Source organism: Homalodisca vitripennis, chromosome 1 (genome assembly GCF_021130785.1).
Source record: "Homalodisca vitripennis isolate AUS2020 chromosome 1, UT_GWSS_2.1, whole genome shotgun sequence".
Taxonomy (NCBI): Eukaryota; Metazoa; Arthropoda; class Insecta; order Hemiptera; family Cicadellidae; genus Homalodisca; species Homalodisca vitripennis.
In genome coordinates, this window is record NC_060207.1 from 37,399,262 (window position 1) to 37,410,537 (window position 11,276).

The 11,276-nt window shown below is 31.8% G+C and overlaps 1 protein-coding gene across 1 annotated transcript; it reads right to left on the bottom strand.

The window, feature by feature from the left end:
• Window positions 1-8,834: 8,834 nt before the first annotated feature.
• On the bottom strand, window positions 8,835-9,620 carry LOC124358470. The gene has a single exon (XM_046810797.1). The coding sequence runs from the start codon at window positions 9,618-9,620 to the stop codon at window positions 8,835-8,837; it is 786 nt and encodes a 261-aa protein (XP_046666753.1).
• Between the last annotated feature and the right edge of the window lie 1,656 nt (window positions 9,621-11,276).

The window sequence follows — 11,276 nt, forward strand, 5'->3', positions numbered from 1 at the left end:
TAATTCACACATCGTGTGTTATTATGCTCGTGAATAATTAATTACATTTTTAAACTGAGAGATATGCGTTTAAGAATATTTATCTATTAATTTGATTTTGCTATCTAATACAGTCAGATTTTACTGTTCAATTCAATTCATGATACAATAAAAACCAGCTTTAATCACTACTTAAGTACATGCAGATTATACTGATTCAAATCGATATATTATACATTAAAAAAGAATTATTTGTTTCTCCTATATGATTTTAAATCGTAATGGAAAATACGAGATTCTAAGTGAGAGTAAATGAAACATGGTGAAATCATGTTTTAGCGTAAAAATAAAAAGGTGGTAATATTATAAATTATAATAAAATGTTACTATAGAGTAATTATAATAAATGTGTGAGTAAAGCTATGAATACGCATATATAAAGGACTTTTATAGGTTAAATGCGATTAGTAATACGACATTATTCAAATAAAAACATACTTTATTAATAACAATTATAGTAGCGTAAAAATATTAGGCAATAATCCAATCATTGCACATTTTTGCTGATTGACGCAATACATAGAAAGATTTTTGTGGTTTATTTTTTTTAATGACTTTTCTTACAGTGGTTGTAATGGAGGAAAACACAATGTACTCTAATTTAGTGATTATAAAACAACTGCTGTTGGTTTGAATGTTTACTAATAAGTTCCACCTAACACCCTTTCATCATCCCATAATATTTTAAAATGTCAGTGACTATTAATATTATGTTTTATGTCTAAAACATTAACATAATATCTATTGTTATGTCAAACATGCTAGACAAAATGCTCCTATACTCCATACTTATTTTGCATTAAATATCTTTCCAACATTTAGTATTATTTGTCAAATAAATGAATATTGCTTAAGAGAATTTTAAAAGATGAGGTTGTAATTTGCGTACAAATTTTTTATCCATTTATTGACCATCTAGGTTGAAGAAGTTTTTTTATTTATGAACATATGTAAAATTGTAATATTCTATAACTGAGCAGAAATTTTTTAGAGATCTAGCAAAGTGTGGGATGAAAGTAATCCTGGAAGCAGTGGTCACTTATCGCTTATCGTTCTACTCCCATTAATACTGGCCGGGATTTACCAAAACCTTTCTTGGAATACCGTTAGTTTGTCCTTACAATGATTACATAGCAATGTTTAGGATAAACATAATTCGTGCCTTCTGGTAGCAGTGGTCACTTATCTCCTATCGTTCCGTTTCAATTAATACTGGCTGGGATTTAACTAAACCTTTGTTTTAATACCGTTAGTTCCTACTTACAATGATTACATAGCAAAGTTTAGGATAAAAATAATTCGTGCCTTCTGGTAGCAGTAGTCACTTACCTCTTATCGTTATGTTTCCATTAATACTGGCCGGGATTTAACAAAACCTTTGGTTCCTGCTTACAATGATTACATAGCAAAGTTTAGGATAAAAATAATTCGTGCCTTCTGGTAGCAGTGGTCACTTACCTCTTATCGTTATGTTTCCATTAATACTGGCCGGAATTTAACAAAACCTTTGTTTTAATACCGTTGGTTCCTGCTTACAATGATTACATAGCAATGTTTAGGATAAACATAATTCGTGCCTTCTGGTAGCAGTGGTCACTTATCGCTTATCGTTCTACTCCCATTAATACTGGCCGGGATTTACCAAAACCTTTGTTGGATTACCGTTAGTTCGTCCTTACAATGATTACATAGCAAAGTTTAGGATAAACATAATTCGTGCCTTCTGGTAGCAGTGGTCACTTATCGCTTATCGTTCTACTCCCATTAATACTGGCCGGGATTTACCAAAACCTTTGTTGGATCACCGTTAGTTCGTCCTTACAATGATTACATAGCAAAGTTTAGGATAAACATAATTCGTGCCTTCTGGTAGCAGTGGTCACTTACCTCTTATCGTTATGTTTCCATTAATACTGGCCGGGATTTAACAAAACCTTTGTTGGATTACCGTTAGTTCGTCCTTACAATGATTACATAGCAAAGTTTAGGATAAAAATAATTCGTGCCTTCTGGTAGCAGTGGTCACTTACCTCTTATCGTTATGTTTCCATTAATACTGGCCGGAATTTAACAAAACCTTTGTTTTAATACCGTTGGTTCCTGCTTACAATGATTACATAGCAATGTTTAGGATAAACATAATTCGTGCCTTCTGGTAGCAGTGGTCACTTATCTCCTATCGTTCCGTTTCAATTAATACTGGCTGGGATTTAACTAAACCTTTGTTTTAATACCGTTAGTTCCTACTTACAATGATTACATAGCAAAGTTTAGGATAAACATAATTCGTGCCTTCTGGTATCAGTCAGTGGTCACTTATCTCTTATCGTTCCGTTTCCATTAATAATGGCCGGGATTTAACAAAACCTTTGTTTTAATACCGTTAGTTCCTGCTTACAATGATTACATAGAAATGTTTAGGATAAACATAATTCGTGCCTTCTGGTAGCAGTCAGTAGTCACTTATCTATTATCGTTCCGTTTCCAATAATACTGGCCGGGATTTAACAAAACCTTTGTTTTAATACCGTTAGTTCCTGCTTACAATGATTACATAGCAATGTTTAGGATAAACATAATTCGTGCCTTCTGGTAGCAGTCAGTGGTCACTTATCTATTATCGTTCCGTTTCCAATAATACTGGCCGGGATTTAACAAAACCTTTGTTTTAATACCGTTAGTTCCTGCTTACAATGATTACATAGCAATGTTTAGGATAAACATAATTCGTGCCTTCTGGTAGCAGTGGTCACTGCTTATCGTTCTATTCCCCTTAAGACTACCTGGGTTTTAACAAAACCTTTGTTGGAATACCCGTTAATTCCTTCTGACAATGATTACAAAACTTGTTGTTCCCTTAAATTCATGTGTTTGTTAAACTAGAAATGTTATTATATTATTTTGGTTTTATATAAATTAGTAATAGAATATTTAGTTTTTTACAAGCCCAGAAATAGTATTAAATATTTATATAATAATAAATCTTAATAGGGGATACTCCTGCTAACTTTGTGTACCATTGTGTGTTCACAGTTTTGCTCCTTATTGTCACTTCAAAATCACTTAATATAAATGTTGGATATAAACTTTAGTTTTCAGTGTCTTGAAAAATCTACTGTAATTTTTTAAAATAGTTCTTTGATTAGAAAGTTATTCTTAATAGTTACTAACTGATTTCTTAAGATTAAAACATATATGCTGTAACTAAACCTGATCCTTATGATATATCCCAAAATTTAATTAATGATTTTTAAAATATAATTAAATAAGTTAAAGGGAGGTCAAGTACTTCACATCCTTTTGTATAATGCTTAGAAACTGGTTGTCTTTATTATGTAATCTAATACATTAAATTATATAATGTAAAAATAATACAAGGTATGAGTACGCTACACCACTTGATCATACAGGCTTCGCCGAGGTTGCATGCGAAATTTCCAATCTATAGCTCTTTTCATTTTCGAAATATACTGCAGCCAGAAAACTATAGATCCTACACAGAGCTATATACTTGAAACCTTGCATGCAATCTCAGCAAAACCTGTTACATGACACTTGGTGTGGAGTACACCTAACTATAGTATTATTAGAAATTAATACAATAGTCCTGTATGCTGAAAATTACTTGATTTTAACCGGTAACAAGGATACTAATACGTACTCATCTTTAACTATAACATTTCAATATGCCTTTTTTTCATTTTGTATTATTATTATTTGTTTAAAAGTACCTACTTAGTTTTGTCATCATGTCTGTTAATAAGTATATAGCTAATGTTAGTTAACAGTATAATAAAGTATTTTACGTAATCTATGTGTGTGTGTGTGTGTGTGTGTGTGTGTGTGTGTGTGTGTGTGTGTGTGTGTGTGTGTGTGTGTGTGTACGTAAATAAGGAAAAGATATGTGCTTTTAAATAATTAATGTTGGTTAACAACTTAATAAAATAGTTTACACTCCAGCATCGCATACGAAAGTTGTCTGGTTGTACGAGTACATAAAAGAGTAACAGACTAAAAACCATTTAAAAAATACCAATCCAGCCAGACGTGCTGATATGAGTAATTATAACAGCGAACTGAGAGACCGGTGTAATACCCAGGGAAACGACCAGCAGTAACTGTATAATGACACTGTACAACCCAATACCGGAGCTGTGTCAAAGGCCGAGTTAACATCACTGCGTCATCCAGTTTACTCAATGTACAGGTTATTTTACATCTAATACTCACTTGCAATAGTTGTCTAGCCTTCTATTTCTTTCACTCACTTAAATATGTAAGGTCAAATCAGTTTTGAAGTGAAAAACAATTTCCATATGAGTATAATATTTTTATTCTAAATTACTCAAACACACCAAAAATCATCAGTAATATTAATTACGCTACACATGTATTTTATATTCTCTATAACTAACAACTACTCACTATATCGTTTTAAATGTATATTGATTTTCCAGAACGTTATGTAAATTCTACAGTGTACAGTAACAAGATATATATATATATATATATATATATATATATATATATATATATATGGAAAAAGACAGAAATGTATGTTTTCAACATAATTAGATGTTGTCACAGTGTACGGTAGAAAGGTATTTACCTTTTTTTTTTGTATTTACCATATTTATGTAAATGAGGGGAAAAATTAAAAAAATACTGCTTTGTAAATTAAAATACAAAACAATTGCGTCTTCAGTTAGTTTTTTATATACAGAATTTTTCTGTTACTTATTATAAACGCGTTTTCAGCGAATCGGTTATTCTGCCAAATGGTTTGACGGATACGTAGTGAATGTAATATAGCTTTTTGGCTTGCAATCTATTACGTAGCAGATAAGGGGCTATCGGCCTTATTTTATCGCAACATGATTAGCCTCGCTGTGGTCAGTCTGAAAACAATCGGTTAGTGATTTGCAACTTACTATTGTAGTGGTGGTTAAAATTAACCTTCTTTGGAGTAATAGCGAACAAGACACGAAGGAAACATTTGTAAGTTTCTTACAAACACGGAATGTTTTCCATAATTAAAAAAAGCTAATTCATAATTTATTTTGTCACAAAAGGTGGGACGTTGTACTTTGTTTATTATCGAAACACTAGCTAGTTTAAACTAAAATATGAATATTTTATTACAGACCGGCAAATCGTTATTAAGGTTATCCATACATCCGTATACGTGAAAAGTCTTGACATGAAGGAAGGAAGTGAAAGGAAATTGAAACTTGCCACATAGGTTCCTCTTTGTCCAAGATCTGGTCTCTCGATACTCAGTTGGGTTTATTCTGTTTTCCTAAGTCAAAGTGACAAAAATATATAATTAAACCAACGTAGGTAGAGAATAAATGGAATTGGGTATAAAACTGTACTGATACTCCATTAACAAAGAATGTCACATTTACCATTTGTAGTGAATTTTATTTGTTAGAAAATAGTGTTACCGTTAGAAAATACTATAATACTACTATGGAGGAGAGATTCTAAATACCACAAAGACCAGTGACATTATTATTAGGTAAAAATTGATGACAGACAGGTAGTTCAAATCCACTGAAAATAAAATGTACATGAAATAAATTTATTGTTACGATCAGTTCCAGTTGTTCTCAATTCCAATAACTATAATGTACTGTAGTGGAAATTACAGTTTAAGTCTCATCCGTGATTCTGGGCTCTATATAGTGCTTGATTGCATTTTATGAGATTTTCCGGAAAACATTATATCTTACTTAGGAAAGAGAAAGAAGATAGACAATTAAAACGAACTCAAATAGATTAAAATCAACTTTAATGTGCTAAAGTTGTATGTAACTTAAAGGTATATTACTAAAATATGCTTAAATAATTATTCAGTTATTAAAATTTAATGTTCGTAAATTATGGTTGGAAATTAGCAGTTGTGATAAGAAATGCTCTAAATGGTGAAAGGAAAAGAGCACTATTACAATTAAGTTTACAAATAGCACGTCAGACTCCGTTGCTGTTATTGTTCAGTTAACTGACAAACTGCTGACCAAGTCTTGTGTCTGAGCTTCGGCTTACGTAGTCTTGACTAATTACACTTGGAAATTACTGAAATACATCGTTGTGAGGGGTACTGAGAAACTACTACAAACCTACTATATATCGGTAGAATCCGGTATACAATGATTTTGATGACTAATAAACATTGTTCAGTCAAATAAAAAGAGCCATAAACTATGTTTGTTAAATTACTGAAATACATCCTTGTGAGGGGTACTGAGAAACTAACTACAAAACTACTATATATCAGTAGAATCCAGTATACAATGATTTTGATGACTAATAAACATTGTTCAGTCAAATAAAAAGAGCCATAAACTATGTTTGTTAAATTACTGTAATACATCCTTGTGAGGAGTACTGAGAAACTAACTACAAACCTACTATATATCAGTAGAATCCAGTATACAATGATTTTGGTGACTAATAAACATTGTTCAGTCAAATAAAAAGAGCCATAAACTATGTTTGTTAAATTACTGAAATACATCCTTGTGAGGGGTACTGAGAAACTAACTACAAAACTACTATATATCAGTAGAATCCAGTATACAATGATTTTGATGACTAATAAACATTGTTCAGTCAAATAAAAAGAGCCATAAACTATGTTTGTTAAAATACTGAAATACATCCTTGTGAGGGGTACTGAGAAACTAACTACAAAACTACTATATATCAGTAGAATCCAGTATACAATGATTTTGATGACTAATAAACATTGTTCAGTCAAATAAAAAGAGCCATAAACTATGTTTGTTAAAATACTGAAATACATCCTTGTGAGGGGTACTGAGAAACTAACTACAAAACTACTATATATCAGTAGAATCCAGTATACAATGATTTTGATGACTAATAAACATTGTTCAGTCAAATAAAAAGAGCCATAAACTATGTTTGTTAAAATACGAATACAGAGTGTTCTGTGTAAATCGGTTAAACACTAGTTATCCTTTAAAGTATTTGGTATCTTTACTTATTTCGAACCCTCAAAGAGTCAAAGCCGAATTAACTGCGAGGGTAAGTGCTTATAGATAACAACAACAAGAAATAAAATAAGGCTTTAATACTATTTTTTCTTGAGGATTCAATATAATTCGAATTTTCTAATTTGATAAATTTGAATTTTGAGAAAAGTGAAAGTCAAGGATTTATTAGTTTTAAGTATTATTTTCTTCCTTTCATTGATATTCATAAAGGGATTCGATTTAATTTCAGATAAGACAAAGATGGCGAATTAACGTGTAGTAGACAATATATGATGTCAGTTTACCACTGAATTTTTATAATCCAATATCCACAGGTGATAATACATCCCAGCAAATGTCACAGATTTGTTCAAGGGATTTACTTTTAGGGGAACGCCTTAATATTTCATCAAGTACAATATTATATATTTTTTTTCCAAAAAACCTTAATAATTTTCAATGATATCGTCTTGACTCACTTCCTTGAAGAATAAACCAATACTAAAATACGACAGCATAAATTTAAGAAAACGTATATCTAAGTTGTTTAAATAGATTTTAATGTATCAATTACATAACTAAATATTTTTTATGTTTGTATTTTATTATCTTCAACTCCAAAACTGATACCATTTGAAATAAAATTTAGCTATACAAACTTTAAATTAAATTAAAATAAAAAATTTTAATTTTGTATATAAAAAACTATACTCCACTTATAATTAATAAAAATTATAAAAGTACTCATTAAGTAATATATGTATACACATATTTTATCAATACGTATTGAGTACTATATTATTTTTATTATAACCGGAATATATATATATATATATATATATATATATATATATATATATATACAATTCTTCATTAATATATACAACAGTTTAGATAGTTTCTCGGCGTGCCAAGGTGATGGAAGGCAAACAAGTTATCAGTGCAAATGTTATGTTTAGTTCTATTTCACCTTCTACTACGTGTGAAATGTGACACCGTCAAAGAAAAAGGCTGCACTGAGCGGAAGGTAAAATTGAGCTTACGTTATCAACCACATTGAAACACTCTTCACCTACGTCATATATGAGTTTCCAAATTTAGTTGATTGTAGTGGAAGGAAAAAACAAAGGAGCACCTTATTACATATATTGCATTTGATTTTGTAATCTAGATGTTTCTAATATCGAAACGATGTAAAAAAATAAATTTATATTTTAGGGTCTATTAAGACTGACAGGACTCCAGAAATGTGGACAGTGGATGGTAAACTCGACCTAGAATCAACATTCATAGTATAATCCTGTTTAATTTGGAGTTTAATAAGAATTCCGTTTGACTTTTGTTTTTTACCATATTACAGAATTGAAATAGAAAAATTGTGCTTTATTCCCAAGCACATTTTAAAGTCAAATTTCTTAATAGCTCATTATTTATCTCGCTCTTTCTTAGAGGCATGAAATTAACAAGTATGTGTGTAATAATCGTAATTAAAAACTTTAGTAAATGGGAAATGAGTATTAACAATGTTCTCAAATCTAAAATGACGCCACAGCCTGCATGGCAATCATTACTCGTATATTGCCGTTGCAATGAAAACGTACACATCAAAAGTTGCTGTGCTATAAACCTAAGTATACGCAGTCCAATTTCATAAAATGTTTTTTATACAGGGTGATGCAGAAGAAACGCATGTTTTTCAACATTGAATTACTGAAACACAATGGGTTGAAAATAATAAAAACAAGTATTAAATGATAGGTTTTTTAATGCAGTTTTTGAAATTACATACCATATTTAGGTTCGGAAAATAATGTCTTTGAGATGACGTCCTTCTTGCTGGATACAAATATTGATCCTCTTCTGAAAATTACGGACGGCTCTCTCCAACATTTCATTCGGCAAGGCTTCAATTTCCTGACGAATGGAATTCCTAAGGTCATCGAGTGTGCGAGGCTTGTTCATGTACACTTTTGATTTCAAATATCCCCCCAAAAAGAAGTCACATATCGACAGGTCGGGTGAGCGAGGGGGCCAGTGAACATCACCAAATCTCGAAATCACATGTCCTGGGAACATTTGTCGAACCACTTCCATGGATGCTCTCGCCGTGTGAGCTGTGGCACCATCCTGCTGAAACCAAATGTCTCTCATGTTCACTTGACGCCTTTCAAGTTCTGGATGAAGGAAGTTGTTTAACTTTTCAACGTAGCGAGCTGATGTCACAGTAACTGCAATTCCTTCCTCTTCAAAAAAATAGGGTCGAACAATACCCAACTTTGAAATGCAGCACCACACTGTTACCTTTAAACTGTGCAGAGGTCTTTGGTGTAATTCTTGTGGGTTCTCCGATGCCCAATACCGACAGTTTTGAACATTGACGTAACCGTCAAGATGAAAATGTGCTTCATCACTCATGAAAACTGTAGCATCGGGATCTTTCGTAAACATTTCATCCATTATGCGACAAAACTCTCTGCGCTGTAAAAAATCCCCTTCATTAAGCTGCTGGACGATCATTAATTTGTACGGATGGAACTTGAGGTCATCATGTAAGATGCGGTGAAGCGAACGACGTGACATACCCAGCGCTACAGCATGTCGTCTAGGACTACTGCCGTTCTGACTCGTTCAACATTTTCCGGAGTACGAACTGAACGGGGAAGACCAGGTGGTTTCTTATTCATCACAGAACCAGTACTTCTAAACGCTGCAACCCATCGGAGTACGGTATTTCGATCAGGCACTGCACCTCGACGTCCAACTCTAAAATATTGACGGAAAAGACGTTGCACTGTGACTACAGAATCATTGTTTCTAAAAAAACTGCTCGACAACGAATACACGATGTTGCACGCTCCAATGCTCCATAGCGACTGAAACTGCATTGTATGGGCCGTCTGCCAACATTCGTTCAAGGTCAATACCCACTCCCGTCGCCGCGTACTAGCGGTTCGAAAAACATGCGTTTCCTCTGCACCACCCTATTTGTAATAGGTTTAATATTTTAAATCAAAATTGTATTTTAGGACATTTTCATATTTAGAAATAATTTGGATTTGTGATAATATAAGTGACGTTTTTCTTTGCTCCGTTTTCCTTCTGTTGTATGATCAGCTTTATGTCATTTTACTAAGTCTGTTTGTATAATTTAATTTGTTTGGGTGGTACTTGTTTAGCTATTTGGATTGTTTACATTGGTTATAGCCCTCCAGATGGACTGAATTTATATATTCTGAAGTATAAACAGAAATTAGAGACCTAATCGTTTTATTAACCTGTAAAATACTTATAGAAAGTCACATTAAAATACAAAGAATAGTTAAAAATAATTTTAAGTCAACAATTCAGCCAGACGTGCATTTGTGGGACTATAAAGGCGAACTGATAGACTTTTGCAATGTCCAAGGAAACGACCAACAGTTACTGTATAATATCATTTTTTTAATGATACTCAATACCGGAGTTAGGTTAAAGCCCGAGTTAACTTCACTTAGTCAACGTCAACGGTTCAACTGATAAAGTACTTTATATAACAATTCGAATCTGCAAAATAAGCTTCAATTTAATTACTTCAATCAGAAAACTGTTTTAGTTGCTTTATACTCTGCGGAGAGGATGTCATTAGTGGAAATCTATCCTCATCTACAATTTGTTAGTTAGCTATTTTTAAAGAATTATGATAATCCCTTCAGTTCAAAGAACTTTGTATAATATCAAATATCAATTAATTATTTGTTGTGTGATTTATGTGTAACCAATATTTCACAAGCGTTTAAGATATTAAAAAAATGTTAGGATATTTTGTAAAACCTTTTAAACCCTCTAACGTTAATAATAAACTTTAAACAAAGAGTTTAGAAAACATTTTTTGTAGGTATATAAATAAAAAATTTATGAATTTTGTAATTCTAAAAAGGAATAGGCCAATGAATGCGCAAAAAAAATGTTATAAGCATTTTACGACAGCTTTTATTTTTACTCTAAGACCTTTAAAATTTGGATCAGAGTGTGTTTTTGGCTTTGGGAATAATTTTCGAGAAGTTAACTACAAACTCTTCTTAAATGTTACCATGAGTAAAATTTGTGACAGGCTGTATAAAAAGAAAAATCTACCTAAAAGTTTAGGCTAAAACAAATTTCAAGAGAGACTATATTATTTGAACGTTGAAATATTATATAATTCTCATTACAAATATATATGAAATTCTTAAAAATATACTAAAAAGAGTTCACTAT

Coding starts and splice junctions, on each gene's coding strand:
- LOC124358470 (XM_046810797.1), bottom strand. CDS start 9,620: ATGTCACGTCGTTCGCTTCACCGCATCTTACATGATGACCTCAAGTTC.